Source organism: Chenopodium album, chromosome 11 (genome assembly GCF_948465745.1).
Source record: "Chenopodium album chromosome 11, dcCheAlbu1.1, whole genome shotgun sequence".
Lineage (NCBI taxonomy): Eukaryota > Viridiplantae > Streptophyta > Magnoliopsida > Caryophyllales > Amaranthaceae > Chenopodium > Chenopodium album.
In genome coordinates this window covers 46,136,450-46,161,215 of record NC_137844.1, presented here as the reverse complement: position 1 = coordinate 46,161,215, position 24,766 = coordinate 46,136,450, and the positions used below count along the sequence as shown (strand labels likewise).

The 24,766-nt window shown below is 32.2% G+C and overlaps 3 protein-coding genes across 3 annotated transcripts; all 3 read left to right on the top strand.

Moving 5' to 3' along the window:
* Positions 1-657: 657 nt before the first annotated feature.
* LOC145568964 (protein trichome birefringence-like 34) lies at positions 658-4,264 on the top strand. The gene is made up of 5 exons (XM_081628342.1): positions 658-1,218; positions 2,442-2,613; positions 2,886-3,082; positions 3,349-3,507; positions 3,596-4,264. The coding sequence occupies exons 1-5, from the start codon at positions 806-808 to the stop codon at positions 3,945-3,947; spliced, it is 1,293 nt and encodes a 430-aa protein (XP_081484468.1). The 5' UTR covers positions 658-805; the 3' UTR covers positions 3,948-4,264.
* Positions 4,265-5,854: 1,590 nt separating this feature from the next.
* Positions 5,855-11,885, top strand: LOC145568963 (protein trichome birefringence-like 34). Its single transcript, XM_081628341.1, has 5 exons — positions 5,855-6,308; positions 8,451-8,622; positions 10,561-10,757; positions 11,037-11,195; positions 11,456-11,885. Exons 1-5 carry the CDS (start codon positions 5,890-5,892, stop codon positions 11,805-11,807), a joined length of 1,299 nt encoding a protein of 432 aa, XP_081484467.1. The 5' UTR covers positions 5,855-5,889; the 3' UTR covers positions 11,808-11,885.
* Positions 11,886-19,050: 7,165 nt separating this feature from the next.
* On the top strand, positions 19,051-23,059 carry LOC145568962 (protein trichome birefringence-like 35). The gene is made up of 6 exons (XM_081628339.1): positions 19,051-19,291; positions 19,514-19,790; positions 19,909-20,080; positions 20,339-20,535; positions 20,626-20,778; positions 22,588-23,059. The coding sequence occupies exons 1-6, from the start codon at positions 19,123-19,125 to the stop codon at positions 22,916-22,918; spliced, it is 1,299 nt and encodes a 432-aa protein (XP_081484465.1). The 5' UTR covers positions 19,051-19,122; the 3' UTR covers positions 22,919-23,059.
* The last annotated feature ends 1,707 nt before the right edge of the window (positions 23,060-24,766 follow it).

Below are 24,766 nucleotides of genomic sequence, written 5' to 3'. Positions count from 1 at the left end.
CATCTTTGTACCACTAATAAACTAGTTGTACAAGAGATGCTTGAAAAGCAATGCTACTATTTTAGGATAACAATTGATGTTAAATTTTTAGCATTAGTTATGAAACCAACTATTATTAATCTATTGAACGACAAGAAGGGTCCACTACACACCCTAACAGATTTAAGGGTTTGTGACCAATTAACAATCACTAATGATAAAACTAGTGAAAAACTAGTGATAATTGTCAATTGCACATGGCGTTTTGATGTTGATTATCTATCTGTTTTATCTAATTATTTGAAAGGAATTCTACTTATTCAAATTACATTTATGAAAACATATTATTTTAATTACATTTACAAAACCCTTCATTTTTTTCTATTATTACAAGCCTTTAAGTATTGTATATATATCAGTATAACTCCCAGTTATCTTATGTACCACCAATATATGATATTGAACTTATTTAACCAAAATTCAAGATAAATTAGAAGCTCCTTGTCACTCTTTAAGGAATATATTGGTGATGATTCCATAAAGAATAAAAATATCTCAAGAAAAAAGGGAACAAGTTCCTAGCTGTTACAATCAGTAAGGTGCTACATACTTCAAGTTAAATTAACATTGGCCTATTATAAATTTTTGTATATAAAAACTTAAAAAAGTGTTCCTAATCCATTCAACAAAACTAACCCTTAAAATATAAAATCATCTTTTTCACCTACAAATAAACATTTCTAAAGCATAAGAGTTGTGAATTGAAACAAAAACACCCTAGACATCATTACAATAACAAATTATTACTTACATATACAATAATAATATGGCGAAGTCACCCCAAATAATCCACAATAACATTACAAGCAACTCTACAATTTGGTCTTCAACATGGGGAATTAGAAGCAGCTTCCAAATTCTAACGGTGATCCTCTTTGCTCTAGTCATATGTGTCCTATACTTCTCCCAAGGCCATGGCTCGGGCTCATCAATGTCGCCTTCATCATCGCCATCGTTGGAGATCCATAGTGTTGTTAGGGATACTATGGAGGAAATACAAATGATGCCAAGGTGTGATTATTTTTCGGGGAAATGGGTGTTTGATAAAGAAACATATCCTTTATATAAGGAAAAAGAGTGTAGTCTTATGTCTGATCAATTGGCTTGTGAGAAGTTTGGACGTAAAGATTTGAGTTATCAGTATTGGAGATGGCAACCTTACCATTGTGACCTTCCAAGGTATTCTTTCTTTCTTTCTTTCTTTTTTTCTTAATTTTTTTTTTATTTATTTTTTTATTTAATGATATTCATCATCTTTCTATAGATTTCTAAAATTAACTCTATAAAAATAATTATTGTATTTCAAATCTTCAATTCAGTTGGGTTATGAAAGTACTGTGATTCCATACAAAACCCTTTTTTTTTTTTTTTTTTTGTGTGTGTGTGTGGGGGGGAAGATGTGTTACTCCCTCTTTGCTTTTAATTTTATTTTTATGAGTTGATGTACTGATATATATTTATTATAAATAAATACTCCGTATTAAATATTAGCAAATGTAATATATTATGGAGTAATATTCTAAATGACAATTATGGAGTTGACTAGTTGGGTATGTTAATAATTAAATAATTAATCAACATTAATTTTTTTTTTTTTTTTTTTTTTTTTTTTGGAAGCATGAGAAAAGTAAGTTAGTTTAAAACATAAGTAAGTTAGTTTAAAACATAGGAGTTAGCTAAATATGTCGAAATGTTTATGAAATTTTGCTCATTTGAAGGGAGTATATTCTAGTTTATTAGCATATTGAGAGCCAGAAATGTGTGTAATATTGAATTTACATACAAGTCTTACACATAAATACTCCTACGCTACCTTATAAATGGTCAATGATTGTAAAATAATTTTAAATTAGGAGTTAGTCGCAATAAAAACACGCACTAACGCAAATATGACATAACAGCCAACGATTATACATGAGTGACTTTACTCAATCTTGACTTGGAATCAACAAATTTACCAACTTTTAAATCAAAAAAAATAAAAAAAAAAATCCTTAGTTTTAATCAATTACTGGTTTTGGATGGAAATGGAAATTTACAATTAATTAACACTAAATAAGTAAAATCCATTATCCAACTCCAACAATCTTTTAAATTTGCATTACATGTATGCACTAAATCCTTACGAACTAGGTCCTTGCCTAATGACAAAATCTACGGGCTTGTATTATTGTATTCGATAGGTAATAGGGTTGAGCTCCGATTCTCTCCCCTATTTGTGACTTGTAATGTCCTTTTGGCTCATTTTGACCTAGAAGTAACTACTAACTAATATACGAATCCATAATTTAATTACGTATTTTTGGAGATTTATAAGATTTGTTGAGCACAAATTGCTGTTGAAAAAGCTGGTATTTTAAGCTATTTTTGTGGGATTTTCCTTGTTTTTATGTTAAAAAAAGGTTCAATGCCACAACATTGTTGGAGAAGCTAAGGAACAAAAGACTTGTGTACGTGGGAGATTCCTTGAATAGAGGGCAATGGATCTCTATGATTTGTTTGGTGGATTCCTCAATTCCTTCTTCCCTCAAATCCATGCAAACTAATGGCTCCTTATCAATCTTCAAAGCAATTGTAAGTACCCCTTGCATCCATTTATAGCACTATAATTCTTATGTGCACCCGAGTATTTGTACAATTAGGTGTGAGTTCTTAGGGTGTCGATGATGAATTTTTTTTATTTTTTACTATCTGAGCAATTTTTAGCTCATTTCAAATAAGACAAAAGACACAAAGTATCACTTTTATACCTAATTGTTGTACGTAATCGGGTGTATATTAGAGGTTTTATTAAATAATAAAGGAATTGTTAAACTAATGAAAATAAATTGATGTGGACAATGCAGGAATACAATGCGACAATAGAGTTCTATTGGGCTCCGATGTTGATCGAGTCAAATTCGGATGATCCAGTGAAACACCGGGTGCCCGAGAGAATAGTGAGAACCCAAGCAATTGAGAAGCATGCTAGACATTGGACCAACGCTGATTTTCTTGTTTTTGACTCTTATTTGTGGTGGAAAAGGCCCTTCATGAAAGTATTGTAAGTATCTCTAATACTTATGTAATTATTCACTTAATAATCTTTGCAATTTTTTGCTATAGTACTGAATACAAATATTGTGTTACTCCATACGTTTAAGACTTTTTGATAGTTTATTCAATTCTTACAAACATAATGTTTATTTTTGTGTTATGAAAATTCTATAATGACTATGACTATGTTACTCCATCCTTTTGTGTTACTCCATCATGTTAAGATTTTTTTTTTCTATTTATGACGATGTTATGTTTGTGAAATTTGTTTAGGTGGGGAAGTTTTGAAAGGTCAGACGGAATATATAAGGAGGTAGAAATGCTAAAGGGTTATGAAATGGCTCTTAGAACTTGGTCAGATTGGTTGGAAATCCATGTTAACCATTCCAAAACTCAGATTTTTTGGATGAGCATGTCTCCCACCCATGAAAGGTACATTTGGTCAATTACTCAATCGCGTTACATAAATGTTTTTGCAACTTATGGGTCATATAAAATGGATATTTGCTTATATATGCAGGAGTGAAGATTGGGGTGGAGTAAGTGGGTTAAATTGTTACAATGAAACTCAAGTAATAAAGAAGAAAGATTATTGGGGAAGTGGATCAGACCCGAATATGATGAGACTAGTAGAAGCAGAAATTGAGAATTTGAACGAAAAGGGGTTAAACATCCAAATACTCAACATAACTCAACTCTCGGAGTATAGGAAAGAGGGTCACCCATCAATTCATAGAAAGCAATGGGAGCCTCTAACAAACGAGCAATTATCAAACCCTAGTGGATATGCTGATTGTATACATTGGTGTCTTCCGGGTGTACCAGACACTTGGAATGAAATCCTCTACACTTACATTAATAGTTCCTTATAACATGTGGTATAAATTTTTTCTTTTTGTTTGAAGGGCTATAGTCATAGTACGTATAGTTTGCTTGCATAGAATGATTTAAAATTAATTACCTTTGTGATGTTGTGGATTTTGCAATGGCCAAAGGCCTAAGCATAGTAAGCAATGCATTAATGTTGTGGATTTTGCAACGGCCAAAGGGCCTAAACAATGCAAAAGCAATGTATAAGATTTTGCAATGGCCAAAGGGCCTAGACATGCAAAAACAATGTATAAGATTATAAGGAAAACAAATTGTTAAGTTCTTTGATGGAGAGATTGTTTCTACTTTTCTTTTGAATATACCTCTTTAAATATGTGATAGTTCTTCCATTTTGTATCAATAGCAATGCATTTCTTTTCGATCTGTTTTGCATTAATTGTAAAATTTTCTTATTTAGTGAGTATTCACTTCTATTCTACAATACTGTTATTTTTCTCTCTCACTAACCTCACTTGTAGAATTTTTTTTTTTTCCTAATAACAATCAAATATATTCCACTAATTAATCAAACTCATTCAGTTTAAGAATAGATCATGCATTAAAAATTATAAAATAAATAAATAAATAAATAAAAAATAATCAAAGACTAATGTATTCATTGTTTGAAGACCCTACCCATTTTATTGACCAAAAAAAGAAAAAACAGGTTAGCCTCTTGGTTAAAAATTAAGCCAATTGAATTAGCAAAAATCAATTATTTGCAACAATATAATTATTGATGCATTTATGGAGGTGAGCAAGGAAGTAAAATGAATCAAGTTAAAAGGTGAAACAACGGTGTTACTTTGTTAGGACTTCATGGACTGATACGTTTTGGCACCAATTCATCTTTCGTGACCTTGCTTTTGGAGCTTGGATTATAGCCGAAGTTAGATATTTTCAGTGAGCTTACTCTTTATTCGAAGGTATATATGGTCCTACATTTCTTACATCTTTTGGATGTTCCTCATAAATGAATTTTTTGTCGCGTTATTCCTTTCGTTTTTTAAGTGTTATTACAAAGTAATCTTTATTTATATAATCGATTTTTTTATGTACGAAATACTCTATTCATTTTAAATTAATTGATACGATGAATTTTTACATATAAAGTGTGAAATAAGCTTCTTTTAGTTACATCATATTGTTGACAATTTTTTTTTGGACATATTGTTGACATTTTTTTCATTTGTACTCGATATCAATAGCTCATCAACGTCATTGCCTCATAAGGACTCAACTCCATGATCAATAGAATTTTCCCATCTATTAGGGGTTTTCCCAATGTGAATATTATTTTTATTTTTTCTTTAATTTTATCATTTGTCATATGAATCGTCCAAATTTAATGTCATGCCATTAGCGAAATTTGGCATAAACATACTCAAGATTTTTGTTCAACTATATATAGTAAATCTTTTAATCTTGAATTATTATTCTTATATTAGTTATATGTAGATCTCTAGATGAGTGAAAAATAATCAAACCAACAAATAATTTTTTGTTTACATCTAACACTATTCTCCATTTTATAACCTCGTGCATTACACAATTAACACCCATTATTATATTAAGGGGTATCATGGTGATTCAAACAAAGAATCGAAGTATCTACAATAAAATTATATCCAGGATTATTATGCTGTTGTTTTCAATAAGGTCAAAGTTGCTACCTAAGCTTACTCCAACCTTGGCACATGTATTTTCACATTAAATAAATATTCCAATAATTCATTCATTTTTCATACAACAAAACTAACCAACTTCATTGAAAATATAAACCATCTCCTACACCAAAAACCCAACCATTTCCAACTCATTAGATCACAATTATAAGTTCATTAACCAAACCCACAAAATTCTTAAACAAAAATGGCTAATAATAAGCCTAATGCACAACAACCTCAAATAAACCACAATTATACTAACATTAATAATAACACTATGTCATCATTATCTTCTTCATCATGGGGTATTAGAACTAGCTTTCAACTTCTAACACCACTTATCCTTCTTGTTCTTGTCATCTCTATCTTCTACTTCACCCAAGACGACGACGGATCGAGTCTCAACAAACTTGATCTGTTATCTCCATTGTCATCGCCATCATTGTCGCTGCCTTTGGTAAACGACAATGAGGTTGTTATTACGGATGGCAATGATACAAAGGAAGAAGTAAAAATGTTGCAAAAAAAGTGTGATTATTTTTCGGGAAAATGGGTCTTTGATAATAAAACATACCCTTTATATGATGGAAAAGGATGTGAATTTTTATCAGATCTTATGGGTTGTGAGTTTTTTGGACGTCAAGATTTGAGTTATCAATGTTGGAGATGGCAACCTCACCATTGTGACCTTCCAAGGTGTGTTCTTTTTCTCTCTCTTCTATTTTAATTTTTTTTTTTTTTTAAGTTTCTTATTGTTATTTTCTTACAAAAAATTTGTGAAAATGATGAGATAATCTTTTTTGTTGTTAGAAGATACCAACAAGGTTACTACCTAGGAATTTTCACGTATAAGTACAAAGTTTTAATTTTGCATTGTATATATCTCTTTTTTTTTTTAATGATTTTTTGATTTTTGAAACTCTTTTTTTTTTAATGATTAAAATTTATCATATTTTCATTTATGCCCTTTCAAAAATGATTAAAATTCATCATATTTTCATTTATGCCCTTTCAAATATATTGCCTTCGACTTCCGTTTAATTCTTGTTTTAAGGACTAATTTTTAAATATAAGTAAATCTTATTAAATAAAGTTGATAGAGTTGGAGATACAAAATTAATTTAAATTCAATTGGTTGCTTAATTTGAGAAATCACTTGTAATATTTATATTATAACTCAAGGTAATAGATTAAACAAAACAACGGAAATAGTTCAGTAACTAGTTTGGCCTAACAAATTAGCTTGAATTCACTTGAAATACATTGTTTCTATTGTATATAGGTTGAAAATTCAAATAACAACTAACTAGCCAGTGGAATAAGTTGCTTAGAATAGTATAACTAGAGAAGATGATGTGTCAAGGTAGGGGATAAAATAGTAGCAATTAGAGTTGTTCCCAAAGTGAATTAGGTGACAAATGAGTGAGTGAAAAAGTGTGATTAATATGAATAAGAGGGTAGGGAAATAAAAGAAAATTTTCAATTTTAGAATAAACTAAAGTGAGTCGAATATTTTGAAAGATTTAATGAGTTGAACTTTTAGGAATGGTGGAAGTATAAACATTTTTACTTTACAAACACTTTTTTCTTTTTAAAGAGTTACTCATGTTAATTATTGCATTGATACTGAGAATATGATACAACTAGAAAAACTAAACTAGTTGATAGATAATTTAGAAATGGAGAATAATTATGTTTTCCCACGATGTAATACTTTCTCCATTGCTTTTCAATTTTTATGCTTTGACCAATTCTCTCTCACAAAAAAATTCTAAAGATAAAGATTAAAAAGCGAGGAAGAAAACGAGAGAATAAGTCATTAAAAATTGTCGTTAAAAAAAGTCATTAAATTATGTACTATCGAATAATTGATCCCATCTATCCGGAAAAAAAAATTACTATGTCCAACTACAAATGCGGTTTAACCGCTGCTAATTATTGACTTTGGATCAACAAATTTACTACCAACTATTGTACTAAGCCAGAATTAGAACCAATAACAATTAAGAAATCAAAATGTCAAACCTAATCTTGCGACGTTTTGTTTTGTGCGTTCGTACATTTCTAAATATTCAATTTATTAACACTAAAAGTACACTTTTAATAACTAACTAGTGTGTGGTACGGGCGATACCGCAAGTTGTTACTTTGTACTTGTTTAGTTTGCTAATCTAGTTTGATTTTTTAGATAGTAAGACTTGTTAGTTTCGAGTTTAAGTGTTGTTATAAACATTTTTTAGTTGTCAAACTCAATCATTACATAATGGAAACAAATAGTATAATAAGCCATAGATTAACTTATCTGTGTTAACTATAATTTTGTTGAATAAAAAACACAATTAATAAATGGCTAAGGTGGTAAGACTTGTAACTTAAGACTTGTTGGTCTTGAGTTCAAGTCTTGTTATAAGCATTTTTTAGATGTAAACCTAATAGATGTTGTGAGGGTAACATTCCATGTTTATAATGACATGTGGCACATATTGCTGACATGTCGAACTTAAAAAAAGTAACACGTGAAACATATTCTGTTTTAGGAACGTTTTTTAATATATAAGTATAGATTCTGACACTATTATATGGCCATATGGGAGTAACGATTAAGTAGTACGTACTCCGTAACAAGTTAGCTAGACTCATTATTAAAAATAAAGACTACTTAGATTAGTTATCAGCCCAAGTAATACTTTATGTTAATGTGTTGTAGTACATTTAATTTGTAAAGTAGTTTATTCTTCTATCTTCTAATACGTGTTTTCGAACATTAATCTGTGGTTAAAGGTAGTATGTATTTTAAGGTATTTGTGGGATTTATTTCCTTTGTGATGTTAAAAAAAGGTTCAATGCCACAGCATTGCTGGAGAAGCTAAGGAACAAGAGACTTATGTATGTTGGAGATTCTTTGAATAGAAATCAATGGGTCTCTATGATGTGTTTGGTGGATTCCTCAATTTCTTCTTCCCTCAAATCCATGCAAATCAATGGCTCCTTATTCACCTTCAAAGCTTTTGTAAGCATTTGTTTTTTCTTCGTTGATCCATGATTTTAGTATGATTAAATTTGACAAATTATTCAAGTCTTTTACGTCCAAAAACTTTATAAATTAAAGCTTTTGACAAATATAAGATTATAGGAGCATCCAGATGCATGAGCACAGGCATATAATGATGAATTATTAGATTACACGTATACAAGCACAGGCATATAATGATGAATTATTAGATTACACGTATAAAAGTATGAGACTAGTACAAGAGCATGATTAACATTGTACTTTGTAATCCAAATTTATGTTGTTTTCATTAGATCTATATAGTACGTGTATTATTTTAAATTGTATCTTCTTTGATTTCATACAAATTATTTCTACATGTTCAATTTCTTAAAATAATCTACATCATCATCATTATCATTAGTGTTACTATAAGGGTTCCAAAAGAAAGCATAAAATAAGTATGACATAAATAAAATAAAATAAAATAGAAACATTTAGCATATAGCAACAGAGAGCAGGAAAGATAGAGAGAAAAGCGGCTAAGTACCCGGTGCATTTATGATTGATGTTTCAGATCTACATATATATTGAAACTTGAATCTTTCCTTCTTAATTATTGATCATGGAGATAACATATCATGCATATCTAAGATCTCTTAAGCTTAATTCAAGGGTACGGTGTCTCATAATTTATTCAAGACTAAGTACTGTAATCAATTTAAGTGCTCTCTAATCTCTCCTAGGAAAATTCTTTATATTCCTTAGTGAGTGCTAATTTAGCTATAGTAGATTTTTTTTTCTTTTTTTTTTTTTTTTTTTGACGAGAAGCTATAGTAGATTATTAATTATTTAGGTAGATTGCTAATTTAGCTATAGTAGATTATTAATTATTTTGTTTTTCAATATTTGCATCAATGCATCATTTGGACTTTTACATTTGTTAATGCACAATTGTAACTTTTATATACACCCGATTTATATTAAATAATACGCAGTTCTCTCTCCTCATCTATAACTACTAAAGTAATTACCGCTGATATCACCACTGTCATGTGTCAGCTTTTAATTAAAAAAATTCCCTCCAAATTATAACTGACATCATTTTTTTTTCTCCATTTCAAGATAAAGTTAATGTTTGAAAAAGGAGTATTGATTTTCCTAAAAGCTTTTATGACTTAGGCCCTGTTCACTTCACCTTAAAAAAATAATATTAAGTGAAAATAATTTCAATTCAGCAAAAATAAGTTCAATTTAGTAAAAATAATTTCGGTTCAGTAAAAATAAGTTCAGTTCAGTAAAATTCAGTTTTCTTAAAGAAGAATTATAATAGAAAATCGGTAAAAGTAGTTTCAGTTCAGCAAAAATAATTTCGGTTCAGTAAAATTAATTTTAAGTTCAGTAAAAATAATTTAAATTCAGCAAATATAATTTTGTTTCAATAAAAGTAATTTTAATTCAGCAAAAATAAAGTGAAGTGAACGTGGCCTTAATTTACTAACTATGTATAAAATTTCATTCCGGAGGTAAAAAAATAATAATAAAATTGGTGATTCGTCTCTTTCGTTTTCCTTCTTTCCTCTTTTACACTACATTTTTTTTTTCCATTACATTTTATTAGTGATGGTATGAGTTTGAATTTTCTACTCCTGTAAATTCTTCAAATGTTTATAATTAAATAAAAACTACTAAACTGATATAATGCTAACAATTTATATATATATTTTTTTTATTATATATATTTTTTTTTATTATGAAGTTAATTAAAATATTTAACATCTTTTTTTAGCTCAATTTACCTAAAAAAGAGAGATTATTATTTATTATGTTTTTTTCTTAAATTAATTATATTGCGCACATAGGAGCAAATGCTTAATTGCTAAAATCGTGCATCGTAATGTTATTGTTATTCCTATTATTTGTGATTTTAATATGGGTTGAATTTTTAACTTGAAGGAGTACAATGCGACAATAGAGTTCTACTGGGCCCCATTGTTGGTGGAGTCCAATGCAGATGACCCATTTAAACATCGAGTTGGGGATAGAATAGCCAGAACTCAAGCAATTGAAATGCATGCCAAACATTGGACTCACGCTGACTTCCTCATCTTTGACTCTTATTTGTGGTGGAGAGTTCCTTTCATGAAAATCTTGTAAGTTACCAACTCCGCAATGTACTCATGCTAAAACACGGGATTAATTGCTAAAACAAGGGATTAATTCCATGTGCCATAAACAAACTTAGACAACATAATTGGAAAATAAATTTATCATTTGGTATCACTGTACTATTGTTTTTTCATATGGTATCCAAAATTTTTCTTTCTTCTACGCAGTACCACCAAAGAAAATTAGTGTTAATCAATACAGTAATAGTCTGTTAATTGTATTAAGAAGAATAAATCTTGACTATTTATGTACAAAATGTTCAGGTGGGGAACCTTTGAAAGTCCAGACGGAGTATACAAGGAAGTAGAAATGTTAAAGGGTTATGAAATGGCATTGAGGACTTGGTCTGATTGGCTGGAAATTCATGTCAACCATTCTAAAACTCAGATTTTTTGGATGAGCTTGTCTCCTACTCATGAAAGGTACAATTATAAAATTGTTACAAATTGATTATTTATACATTAACAAAACATTAATCATTAATAATTAGGTTAAATCTTGACTTAGGCTACATGTTCCGTAGTTGTGTGACTAGAATACTAAAAATGTTGTTTGATAAGTGGTACTCCGTAATAAATAATGTTAATGTTATAAATTCATTACCATTACCAATGTTTATTATTGTCTTATAAACGACCTCGACAATTGGTATCCTTACATGTATATTGATGCAAATTTGTAGGAGTGAAGAATGGGGAAGTACAAGTAGTCCAAACTGTTACAACGAAACACAACCAATAATGAAGCAAGACTATTGGGGAAGTGGATCAGACCCAAATATGATGAAATTAGTGGAAGCAACAATTGAGAATTTGAGGAAAAAGGGGTTAAATATCGAATTACTCAACATAACTCAACTCTCGGAATATAGAAAAGACGCACACCTCTCAATTTATAGAAAGTTTTATGATCCTCTAACAAAAGAACAACTAGCAAACCCTAGTGGGTACGCTGATTGCTTTCATTGGTGCCTTCCTGGTGTACCCGATACTTGGAATGAAATCCTCTACGCTTACATTTTTAGTTCTTTGTGACACATAGAAAATATACATCATGTAAGTAGGAATTGATTATTTTGTAAGAGAGGTAAGAAAGAATAACGAAGAACATCAATACAAATTTATTTTATTTACTGACAACGTGTTAATTATGTGTATAAACAGGCGAGTGGAAATTTAATTATTCTAACAAATTACAAAATACTTTTGATCAAGACTTCATTTTCAACATGACCAAGGACATTTTCTGTCCATCTATGCTATTTTCTTTTACCTTCTTTCAAATTTGAAAAAAAAAAAAAAAATTTATTTGCTAATGATGTTTTAGAGGCCATATTATTTCTCATACAAACCAATTCTATCAGCCATAGAGTAATTCTGAACAAAATAAACAACTTTTTTTTGTATAAGTCGCCGGGCCTTTAATAATTTTCTTCTTATAACTGGCTTGTGTATTTTTTTTTTCCTTAGGTTTTTATTATATACATAAATTTTATTATTATACAGTATCGTGATTGAATTAGGCTTCCCCGGATTGTTTGTGAAGTGAATCTTTTGGTTGTGTTTGCATAGCTCAATCAGTTTCATATTATCGAATAGAAGCTTTATATTCCCTTGGCCTTTGCTAAAAAGGGCTCAAGCAAGTTTCAATAATTCTTACTCTTTCTGTCCCTTATTTTTTGCCCCATATAACTCATAAAGCTCTTACAAAAAAAGTGGGGTATGGAGCAAACAAAAAGAGACTAAGGGAATACTTGTATGATATATCAAGATGCGTGAACCAGTTGAAGCTTGACCCTGATTTCAACTTTCATCCTCAATGTGAAAAATTGGATATGACTCATTTGATGTTTGCTGATGAATGATGACCTTCTAATTGTATTTAGAGCCAATTGTATGCAAGTGAAAATGATCTTTAATTCTTTCTTGAAGTTCTCTTCTGCTTATATATGGTCTTATAGCTTGGATAAAGTAGTGTTAATTTATGTGTTAATAAGACTTATAACTTTGCTAATGAAGAAAATCTACAAGAGACTTTTCAAATGTTAATTGGTGATTTTCACTTTAGGTATGTAGGAGTTTCTCTGTCAACAAGCTTGTTCAATGTTCAATCTTAATTTTACAAGACTTTAAATTATAATGTGCTTATGGATAATAATAATTTGTTTATCTATCATTCTAATAATTTTTTTATTTAATTGTTTTACAATATGTCAAACTAATCAGTCATGTTCTTATGTATTACTCTGTAATTTATTTGCTTTTTGTCCAATACATGCAAATATGCAATTTTACAATTAAAAAATAGATAATTAAAATTTGAAAAAAAAAAAAAAAGTAGCTAAGGACCCATATTATTGGACCCTGGACGGGTCTGGATAAGGGTCTTAAAATTTTAACCCTGAGGGTTCGGATAGGGTATGGATATGGTATGGTAAGTGTCTTAAAATTTTAGACCATAAGCCCTAAAGGTCTGGGTAGCTAGAGTAGGTAGGGTATGGGTATGGGTCCGAGTATCACTAGACCCTACCCATTGCCATCCCTAGTTGGAGGATGAGATAGAGCAACAATGGGTAAGCTTCTTTAGGCATGAACTAATAAAAACTAAGGTGGTCACGGTGGGTTCGTTGATAAATAATTTAATATATCAAAGCCTCAAAGGTGGAGATATATTTAGCTATACTTGTCTTGCAAACATGTCGTGTTCTAGCTAGAAAATGTTGAGGCTTTGGAAGGTCTGAAATTTGATACTCATACTTATTTGGGTTTATTATTTTCTTAATTAGATAAAATGTCTTGTAGATACATCGTTTTTTTCATTAATAAGCCCCCTCTCATAAGTTTGTTTGTAGCGTAGCCTAACTAGCTATTATTCGAAGACTTCACACTTAGAATAGGCTTCTTACTTGAAAATGATTGTCATGCATGTTTTTGGAATTGAAGCATGATTTGTGTTGAAGCTTAAAGAGTTTTGATGATGATGAATATAAACTAGCAAACTTCAATTAGTAAGAATTCTCTAAGTGTTGTTTAGAACAGGTGAAGTAGACTTTGAAAATGGAAGAGTAACCTAACTATGAAGACTCGAGGAGATTTTAAGGAAAGTTAAAGAAGATAGAAGAAGAGTTCCAACCAGGAACTAACTGAGTCCCCTAACAGGAACATGAAGACAGTAAGTTGAGAAGCTTAACTTGGCCTGCGTTGAAGACAACAAGTTTCACAAGAACTTGGTTTACGAAGTTCCAATTGAAAACTGAAAGACAAGTGACAGCAGGAACTTAGTCCTGGACTGCGTGAAAGCCCAAGTATCATGTATTGCAATAATTGACGAAACAATTTAGTTTTGTTAAGTTTTTATTCTTTAGAATTGCTGTAAATATGTTTGGCAGGAATACATATGAGATTTATTAGAAACGTGTCAAAAAGCTTGGCAAGTTTAAAATAGGAAAGTTTTAAAAAGATAAGTTTTTATGAAAAGATTTTCTAGAAAGATTTTATTTCGTAAAAACTGATTATATCAAAAGATATTATTCTTTTGATAGTTTATCTTTGATAAGTTTTCTAAAAAAGATTTTCTTCTAAAAAGATTTACATAAAACCATGTTTTGTGATTTTGGTAAAATAACATAATTATCTTTTGAAAACCCTACTTTTTATATGAGCTAGTCTTATATAAATTGTAGTAATCACATTTCATATTTTCTGTGGGTTTATGCATGAAGAATTCGAAGAGTGCTAAATAGTGTAAGTTTACCAAGTTCATTCTTTGTCATATTTGTTTCAGATTTCATGTGTATCTTACCTTTCATATACTAGAGTTCAATTATTTGTATTGGTTGGGTTATTGGGTGTGTGTGTGCGAATCACATCATTGTATATAGTTGTGTAAGATTCTAGTTAGAAGCTGAGTGAGAATACTTAGGAAGTACGAGTGAATCTAAGTCAGGGACTTGGATTGGGTAGAATAGGGTTCTACTGTGTAGCAAGTTCAGTCTGGAACTTGTGAGTAAAGGTCTGAGTATAATAGGTTGTAACTTGTGAGTTGCCCTATTATAGTGGATTGGTTTGGTTTTGGAAATCCCTTAGAGGGTCGAGGTTTTACTTCTAGTTGGGCCCTGGAAGGTTTCCTCGTAACTATTGTGTGTATTGCAAGTTCCTTTACATTCTGTTTTATATTCCGCAAAAGTAGTCACTAGGAACTCACATACAATTCATCCCGCCCCTCTTGTAGTGTTCGTCTCAACTAACAGTTTGCATGAGCGTACCACGTGAATTCTTTAAATTAGATTTTACAAATTAATTAATGTATTTGGAAATTTGAAGCATACACTAAAACCAAAAGAAAACAACTAAAAAACCAAGAGCTTGCTGTCTGAATTGCCACTACTACTGATCATCTTCTTCTTATCACCACTAAGAGTCATTGGGTGGGGCCCACATAAGAAAAATCCACCGGAATTTTGAAATGGGTGGTAATCTGAGTAGTTTTTTTAATTTAAGGGGTGGTAAAATAAAATAAAAAATTAAATGGGATGATTATTTTAAAAATGGATACATTTTTAGGTGGTAATTTAAAAATTTTCCTAAAACAAATGAACAAATGGTGTAGAAATAATAATGTACTGGAATGATACCTAGTTTGAGCAACCTATTTGATTAGTTTGTAACTACGTACAATTGTAATTAAGAGCCAATTTCGGCCAAATCGGCCAGGCCAGATTCTATACATGCTATTTCCAAACGTTGTGATAGTTATATTAGTCAAGCAGCTTTAGAGAGGGCAAGAAATCAAGTCAAGAATGTCATGTATAATGGAAAGTTTAGACATATATGTCGTCGACATGATTTCATTAGACACTACTACTCTCTAGTAGAATTATCTCGGTGGACTTTGTAATCCGGTCAAAAAGATAATATCGTAAATTCATTATATTAACGAAGGCTTAATTAACTACTACAGAGTTAGTGAATATAATTTGTCAAAGGGAATGGGGCTGAGACCTACCGTGTCAATTAAGTTGCTTTAACGACTATCCAACCTAGTTGAATGGAGATCTCAATATAATAATTCGAAGGAAAACTGTTAGTTGAGACAAACACTACAACAGAGGGGTGAATTGTATGTGAATTCCTAGTGACTACTTTTTCAGAATATAAAATAGAATGTAAAGGAACTTGCAATGCACACAGTATTTTACGAGGAAACCTTCCAGGGCCCAACTGGGAGTAAAACCTCGACCCTCTAAGGGATTTCCAAAACCAAACCAATTCACTATAATAGGGCAAACACTCAAGTTACAACCTATTATACTCAGACCTTTACTCACAAGTTCCAAACTGAACTTGCTACACAGTAGGACCCTATCCTACCCAACCTAAGTCCCTGACTTAGATTCACTCGTACTCCCTGAGCACTCTAACTCTCGGCTTCAACCTTGAAGCCTACAACATTGTATGCAAAGATTAAAACACACACACACCCAAGAACCCAACCAATAAAAATTATTGACTCCTAGTATATGAAAGGTAAGTTACGCATAAAATCCGAAACTAATATGACAAGGTAAAGTCTTGGCAAACTTACACAATAAAGCACACTTCGAATTCTTCACGCTTAAACTCACACCTCATTATGAAATAAGATTTCTACAATTTATACAAGACTTGCTCGTATAGAAAGTAGGGTTTTCAAAAGATAAATATGTTATTTTACCAAAATCTCAAAACACGGTTTTATGTAAATCTTTTAGAAGAAAATCTTTTCTTTAGAAAACTTATCAAAGATAAATCATCAAAAGAATAATATCTTTTGATAATCTGTTTTTAAGGAATAAATCATTTTAGAAAATCTTTTCCCAAAACTTATCTTTTAAACTTTCCTAATTTAAGCTTGCCAAGCTCTTTTGTCACGTTTCTAATAAGTCTCACGCAAAATCTTAACAAACATATTTACAGCAAATCTATAAGATAAAAACTTAACAAAACTAAATTGCCTTCGTCAATATACTGCATTCCAGGATACTTGGGCTTCGCGCAGTCCAGGACTAAGTTCCTGCTATCTCTTCACTTCCAGTTCTCAGCTGGAACTTCACAAGCCAAGTTTCTGTGAAACTTGTTGTCTTCAACGCAGACCAAGTTGAGCTTCACAATCTTGCTGTCTTCAAGTTCTTATTAGAGAACTCAGTTAGTTCCTGGTTGGAACTCTTCACCTATCTTCTTTAACTTTCCTTGAGATCTCTATGAGTCTTCATAGCTAGGTTACTCTTCCACTTTCAAAGTCAACTTCACCTGTTCTAATCACAATACTTAGAGAACTCTTATTAGTTGAAATTTGCTAGTTTGTATTCATCATCATCAAAACCTTTAAGGTTCAACAGAAACCAAGTCATATGATAGCAATAAAAGCACGTAGAGCACAAAACTTCAACCCATTTCTACAAGTGACATGGTTCTTATTGGGGAAAAAATAATAATATATAAGATAAAACATTAATAATTGGAGACTTATTTGATCTGTCTCCATGAATACTACTATAAGAGTATAAAATTTTAATAGTTTTTTAATTACCAATGTACATAATTAGATTTATTAATATTTGTTCCGTTCTTTTTTTAGATACGAATAACATATTGTTACGAGTATCATGTTTGTCAATGCATAAATTTAATGATTAAAATTTCTAATTATCTATGCTTATAATTGTAAAAAGTTGATATATGAACATATAAATTGAGATTATTCTTACAAGATTTCAAAATTACAAATCACAAATAATAATCAAAGTAAAATTTGAGAATGACGTCAAAAAATCAAATCGTGGCAACTATAGTAAAAAAGAACGGAGGAATTACTAAAAAAAAAAAACTCGTACAATAGCAATCGCGCGTAGTCAAAACATGAAGAAAATGCTATGCAACATGGAGTTCAATTCGATCACCTGAACTTATCTACAATAATTTATTTATTTTTTTAGAAAGCAACTTATCTACAATAAATTGAATAAAGTGAAAGTAATGTGAATAGAAGTTTTAGGACAATGCCAACGAAATACAATTGCATTTAATTTAGGAAAAATAAACTTTAATAATTTAACTATAGGCGATTTACTTCTAATAATTCCAACTAAAGTTTATTATCTAATAATCCTAACTATGATAGGTGTTTGCCTGATTGCCTCCAATGATCCTAATGACCGCTAACCTGCTGAATTTTTTTTAATGGCCATGTGTCAACACGTAATTGGCCCAAAAATTAAAAAAAATAAAACATTAATAAAAAAAAAACCCAAAATTTCCCCAGCCACCTTCCCACCACCGTATCGCCAAACCTTAACCTCGTCGGAAAAGTTCCCGGGCACCCCCTTAACCAACAAAAACCGGCCGATCTGCCCTTTAGCACCCCACCTGACCCACCGCCGATCCCCAAAACCACCTACCCAGCCCAGCTCGACCCAAAAACCACTAACCCATCTCCGAAATCAGGTGCCCTCTCCTTTCCTCCGCCGCAAAAATCACCGCTCCTCCCTTTCTCCACCCTCGAAATCAGTTGTTTTGACGGTGGGGAAAGCGAGGAGGGGCCGTTTTGGCAACGGAGGAAAAGAGAGGGCCTAGTATCGATGCTCATATTGGTGGTTTTCGGGGTCGGGGTAGGCTGTGTGGGTGGTTTTGGGGGTCAAGGGTGGGTCAGGTACTCAGGTGGAGCGGTAAAGGGTCGGTCGACCGATTTTTGGTGGTTAAGGAGGTGGCTGGCCGTTTTCCAGCGAGGTAAGGGGAGGGGCTAGGGTTTACCGGTGGTGGAAGGTGGCTAGGGATTTTTTTTTTCGTGACACATGTCATGGTTACCTGGTATAACAGGTCGTTGATTTGGTGTTAACCGGTTAAGACCATTGGAGGCAAACACCTAACAGAATTGGGATTATTAGATAATAAACTTTAGTTGAGATTATTAAAAGTAAATCGTCAATAATTTAGATTATTAAAGTGTATATTTTTCTTCAATTTAATCAAATACTTCGTATACTTTATCAATATAATTGTATTGCTTAAAGCCTTAAAGGCCTTAAACACATTAAATTAAAATTTTAGTAAAGTAAACCAAAAAATACGGAGTACTAATTTATTGAAGAACATATTCTCAGTAAAGTAAGTACTATGATTCAAATTCAACCCTTAATTAATCACAAATAATAAACAAATAAGATACAGTCTTCGTCTAATTCTTCGAGTTTCCATTACCAGTCACTGTCGGTAAACGTCAATTTAATGGTATATTTAATTTTCAGGACAAAATCCAACATTCGAATCTCTACTTCTTCCCTCTCACTTTCTCTCTTCTTACATTTCAGCAGCTATGGTGCAGGGCTGGAAATGGAGCAGGAGAAGGTCTCACTTACCTCTTATTTCTCTTATCTTTATGCTTTTAATTACTGTTACTGTTCTTTTCAACGAGTTCAGAATTCACGAGTATCCACCCCAAGATCATAACCCTCGTCTTCAAAATACCCAGAATTCATCTCCAGGTTTGTTGTGTATAATCACTAATTTTCTTCAATTCCTTGCTTTTTTAGTGGTGAATTTTTGTGGGTTTGTTGAAATTCTGTGTTTTGAGTAATGGGTTTGTTGACTTTGTTAAAATGGTGGCTGAATTTTGGTGGGTTTCTTGCGTTTTGTAGTGTTGGATAACTTGTGTTTGTGTTTATGTTTTGCCCTAAAGGTGATTTTTTCTGAATTGGGTGTTGCAGTAGAGTTGGATAGATTCACTACATGTAGCTCTACTGTAGAATACAATGGAGGAGAAGTGGGGTGGGGTGGAAGTGGCCGGCATTCGCCGGTTTCGGGTGGTATCAAGGAGTGTGATGTGTTTACAGGAAAATGGATGTCTGATAATGGATCATATCCTCTATACAATGAGTCCCGTTGTCCTTACATGTCTGATCAGTTAGCTTGTCATAAGCATGGAAGACCTGATTTGGGGTACCAATATTGGAGGTGGCAGCCAAATGACTGCAACTTGAACAGGTAACTGTTATGAATGATTGATGAGACTTTGAAATTTTGCTGTTTTTGAGCTGAGGTTTGTGAATTATGGTTGTTTTTCACTGAATATGATGATGGTTTGGTTTGGTGTTGTTAACAGATGGAGTGTTACTGAAATTTGGGAAAAGCTGAGAGGGAAGAGATTAATGTTTGTGGGAGATTCACTTAATAGAGGGCAATGGATCTCTATGGTCTGCTTGCTACAGTCAGTGATTCCAGCTAACAAGAGGTCTATGTCCCCAAATGCTCATCTTACTGTCTTTCGAGCAGAGGTAATTTAAAGTAGTTCTCTATTTGAATGTTCCTTTCATGTGTGTTGGACTTGTCAGCAATGTTAGTCGGACTTGGGTACTTTAATGTTGTACATGTGCAGTAGCAAATTTATTAATATTAAAATTCTCATTCAAAATGAAGTGTAAGTGTCCGTATCTGTGTTGGACTGTTGAGGATCTTTTGCAGTAGCTAATTAACATCCCATTTATAATTTATGGAACTTTGAGTTCTTGATTTGAACGCCCTCTGTTATGCAGGAGTATAATGCTACAATTGAATTTCTATGGGCTCCTTTACTTGTTGATTCAAATTCCGATGATCCTGTGAATCATAGGTTAGGTGATCGAATAATCCGTCCAGATTCAGCTTCAAGGCATCTTTCCAAATGGGAGAATGCTGATATACTTGTATTCAATACGTACTTATGGTGGAGACAAGGACCGGTAAAGCTGTTGTGAGTATGATCCTTTTCTAATCTTTGGCACAGATTTAAGTTGTGGCCAAGAACTAATATTTAATTGTCATGCATTTTATTAATCATCAGGTGGAGCAGTGAAGATAATGGAGTTTGTGAAGAGTTGGATGGTGTACGAGCCATGGAGTTGGCCATGAAAACCTGGGCTAAGTGGGTGGATTCTAATGTCAATCCTCTCGAGAAGCGAGTTTTTTTTGTTACTATGTCACCTACACATATGTGGTCAGTGCCTAACCACCTAAATCATTTTATTGAACCTTGCTAATTAGTTTCAAATTGACCTGAGCATCAGACATTGGTTTCCTTTGCCTACAATTTTTGTCATTACTGAGTTATAGAAAAATCTGAAGGTTTTTTTTTCAGATGTTCACCTTTCGAAAGATAACTTACAGAGTTACAGTTTAGAGCAATAAATTAGCCTGGACTATTAATAGGATTACAGTTCTATTACATATTATATTCTCCTAACCGGAATACAATGCCATATTTTAGTCCTAGATACACATGTGAATAAATCTGTATCCCTTATATTATCTTATATCACCTCGTATTGCTTTATAATGATATGCTGTGATAGAAGGATAGTCACCCAAGGGAAATGGTGAACAAATGTCTTTTATTGTGTTTGGATGGTATGATGGTTCCTTGTGAATAAAGAGAATTTCTCTCTGGCACCACACGGCTAATGTTTCAATCTATTGTTAGAGTAGCTTATGTATGTATATTTATAAACTGTATGAAGCTTCTGAGTTTTGAAGCCAGTACCTCTATGGCACATGTATGAAATTGATTCATGATATTGGTTTCATAAAGGTTGTTTGATAAATTCTTAAATCTAAGACTTAGTTAAATGTTTTTTTTATTTTTTTTAATTTATTCAATATGAGTTTCATTTTAAATGGTTGCCATAAGCAATAGACAATAGCCATACAATCATATTTGGAAATTTTAGGCTTTCAGCCATGTAAAGCTAAAGTACTAGGAATTATTCTACAGGAGTTGAAGGCTACTCCTTTCATCTGTTTGTTTTACCTTTTATGCTTGGTGGAAACTAAATGAATTTATTGATTGGTACAATGGAGCCTAATACTGTTAAATACATTTTAACAAAACATCTCAAGATAACTAATTTCTGGCACTTCTAGTCTTCCACACACCCTAGATAATTTCTCTGTTTTACTGTGTTATTATACAGCTTTAATGCTGTGTGTGTCAATTATGTAGTCATCTTACAGTAACTATGTACTTAATATCAGTAATGAAAGAAACAAGGCATAAAACCATTAGAAAATCAATCAACAAACTCATTCTACAACTGTTGACTGATAGTAGGAACAAGACTGTCCAATATTGATTGGTACATTTGAGTATATACAACTGTGATAATCTCCCTCTAAACATAAAGTATTTATAGTATGCACTGCATTGGAAACACCATAGCTTCCTGAAGCTGTGAAGTGCAGTTAGTAAAGCCGTCTTATTTCAATATATTTTGTGAAAAAACTCAAAGTGTGCTAATGAGTGCACAGAAGCTGTTATTTCAATATATTTCTTCATTGCAATTTTCAAACATCATTTTATTGTCTGCTGTATTTTTCATTCATGGTTTATGAATCTGAGTGGTGGTATTGATGAGGAAACATTATTAATATCAGCCATATTGTCTAGGAAAGCGCATTTTTGTAGTCATCCTAACTTAATGAGGAAAGATCCTACCTGTAGTCACTTATCTGTCCTAGTTTATTGCAAAATCCCTTCATTGGCCAAGACTACCAATCTCTCTCATACGTCCTTATATGTACCACTAGCCAAGTATATCTTTCCATCTTGTGCCCCAGGTCTTGAGAGAATTCAGAAATGTCACATCTATTGATCAACACTCATTTGAAATTTACCACACTACAGGTCTTTATAGTATGCTTTAGTGGACTCATCATTTGCAATTTTTTATAAAGCTAGTATTGCCAATTACTTCTGGCTAAGTCTCTTTTCCTCTCTTAACTGACCTCATCTTGCTTTGTCTCCATTCAGGAGCCAAGAGTGGAATCCAGAAAGTCAAGGAAACTGCTACAACGAGAGTAACCCCATTATTCAGGAGAATTACTGGGGAACTGGTTCCGACTTGCAAACAATGAGTATCGTGGAGGATATCCTAAGTCGATTGGGTTCAAAGGTCACAGTTCTCAACATCACTCAGCTATCTGAATATCGAAAAGATGGTCATCCTTCTATTTATCGCAAGTTTTGGGAAACGCTTAGTCCTGAACAGTTGTCAAATCCTGAGTCATATTCTGATTGTATACATTGGTGCTTGCCTGGTGTACCTGATGTATGGAATGAGCTGCTCTTCCATTTTTTGTAAGAAGGATACACAAAATTGTAATTAGCATATTCCATTAACACTACTGTTTACTATAATTAAGTCAAAAGTTTCACCTAAAGTTCATAGATATTCTCGAATATATGTGAATTATGAGGTTCATACACTTGGTTAAACATCTACTGTCAATACTATATAATTGTCTCAAATTTTGCCTATGAGTCGTTAGTTATCACATTACTTGACCATCAGCTCTCAAATCAAGTATTGCTTGCAGTTACAAATTGTTATACTGGTTCCGATTCTAAAACTCTAGCAATTGCACCAATCTGATGCACGAGTGGATAAATAATTCGGAACAGGCACATACCAAACTTAAGCTGACAATCACTCTTAATTGCTGTAATATTGAGTAGTTTATGATTAATCTTAACCTGGAAATCCCAAGTAACAATTTCCACCATATCTGTTGTGTATTTAATCATTTAAAGAGTTTCATTTACACTTCCATATTTTTATTAATCATTTCTTGAATTCTTCTATATCTATTGCTATTTTTTGCTGTCTTCTGAATCCTAACTAGTTATAGCCAGGCAGAGAAAGTGAGAGTGTTAAGTCAATGCCTCCGCCGCCAGTGCATCCATCACTTCCATTAAACTGAGAGTGATCTTCAGAAGCAACACTGCCACTCGAGTTTTGAGTCACCACCCCACTGTTCAAGCCTAGAGTCACACCATCCTAGTACAAAATTGTAAGTAGAAAATTCATGAGTCAAATACTCTAAATAAACATAAACTGTCTCAAATTTCAAGTAATCAAGAAAAATAAAATTAGTCTTAGAATGATACCTTCTTACTGATAGTGCCATCCTCCTCAACATGCCACCCTGCTTCATCACATAGCGCCTTCAAAAGATCATTATTATCAGCATGCTTAGGCAACTTGTAACCACCATGAGCTCGAAGCCCTTCAAATATTTTCCTAGTGATAAGGCGACGTTTCTTCTCCCTCTCCTTGTTATTTAGACGTTCCCTTTCACTAGGAAACCGTAGGGAGCTAACAACACCCTTCTTCTTTGTGTTTCGACGTACAATCCAAGGCCCTTGAGTAGTCTTAATACACCCTCTTGCTTTGTTACTTTTCTTCATAACTCTCATACCTTCCATTTAGTGTTTTCTTTTCAGAAAAAAGTTGAATTTGCAAGTACTCTGAACATTCTTGTTCCTTGTTGTCCTATTTATACATATAATGATGAAACAAGCTTTAACAAACTTATGTGAGAGTTTGATCAACGGTTGATGATAGTTTTACGATTAACGGACATGATTAAGTGAAGTTATATGTGTGAGTGTACTAGTAGTGTACTAAAGCTTACCATTGAGTAACAGAGAATGTTTGTTAATAAAAGTTGAGAGAGAAGAATATAAGTAGTACAAAAAATGCAGAGATTAACAAACATGCAAAAGCATAGGGTGTAATATTATGGCGGCTTGTTTTATTTTCTTAGCAAAAAGAGCATGTTGTATGAGCTTGAAACAGGTTCTTTCAGATTTTTTTGTAAGAAAAAGGTCTGGAAAAGTATGATTTTCTGATGAAATTGTTATGCTTTTGGGATCAAAAACCACATAATTTGATATTGCATATACTATTAGTTTGTTATGGTCATTTGGTCCAATTGAATAGGTATGTGGTTATGTACATATATATGTACACGCGACTTAAACATGTTAGTCATGAAAACAAGGATTTTTAAAATAACTAATGGAGTTAAAATATACATTAGAATACTTTCACTTATTTAGACAAAAATCCTGAACCTCGTACAACAAGAGTACAAGTTCTTAGAAGTATACAAAGAACACCAATTGTAGAATTTTATTAATGTATATC

Excerpts from the sequence above, each read along its gene's own strand:
- LOC145568964 (XM_081628342.1), top strand. The coding sequence starts at position 806 with ATGGCGAAGTCACCCCAAATAATCCACAATAACATTACAAGCAACTCT. Across the intron at positions 1,219-2,441 it reads TACCATTGTGACCTTCCAAG|GTTCAATGCCACAACATTGT; the intron begins GTATTCTTTCTT and ends TGTTAAAAAAAG. Across the intron at positions 3,083-3,348 it reads AGGCCCTTCATGAAAGTATT|GTGGGGAAGTTTTGAAAGGT; the intron begins GTAAGTATCTCT and ends AAATTTGTTTAG.
- LOC145568963 (XM_081628341.1), top strand. The coding sequence starts at position 5,890 with ATGTCATCATTATCTTCTTCATCATGGGGTATTAGAACTAGCTTTCAA. Across the intron at positions 6,309-8,450 it reads CACCATTGTGACCTTCCAAG|GTTCAATGCCACAGCATTGC; the intron begins GTGTGTTCTTTT and ends TGTTAAAAAAAG. Across the intron at positions 8,623-10,560 it reads TATTCACCTTCAAAGCTTTT|GAGTACAATGCGACAATAGA; the intron begins GTAAGCATTTGT and ends TTTAACTTGAAG.
- LOC145568962 (XM_081628339.1), top strand. The coding sequence starts at position 19,123 with ATGGTGCAGGGCTGGAAATGGAGCAGGAGAAGGTCTCACTTACCTCTT. Across the intron at positions 19,791-19,908 it reads AATGACTGCAACTTGAACAG|ATGGAGTGTTACTGAAATTT; the intron begins GTAACTGTTATG and ends TGTTGTTAACAG. Across the intron at positions 20,779-22,587 it reads ATGTCACCTACACATATGTG|GAGCCAAGAGTGGAATCCAG; the intron begins GTCAGTGCCTAA and ends GTCTCCATTCAG.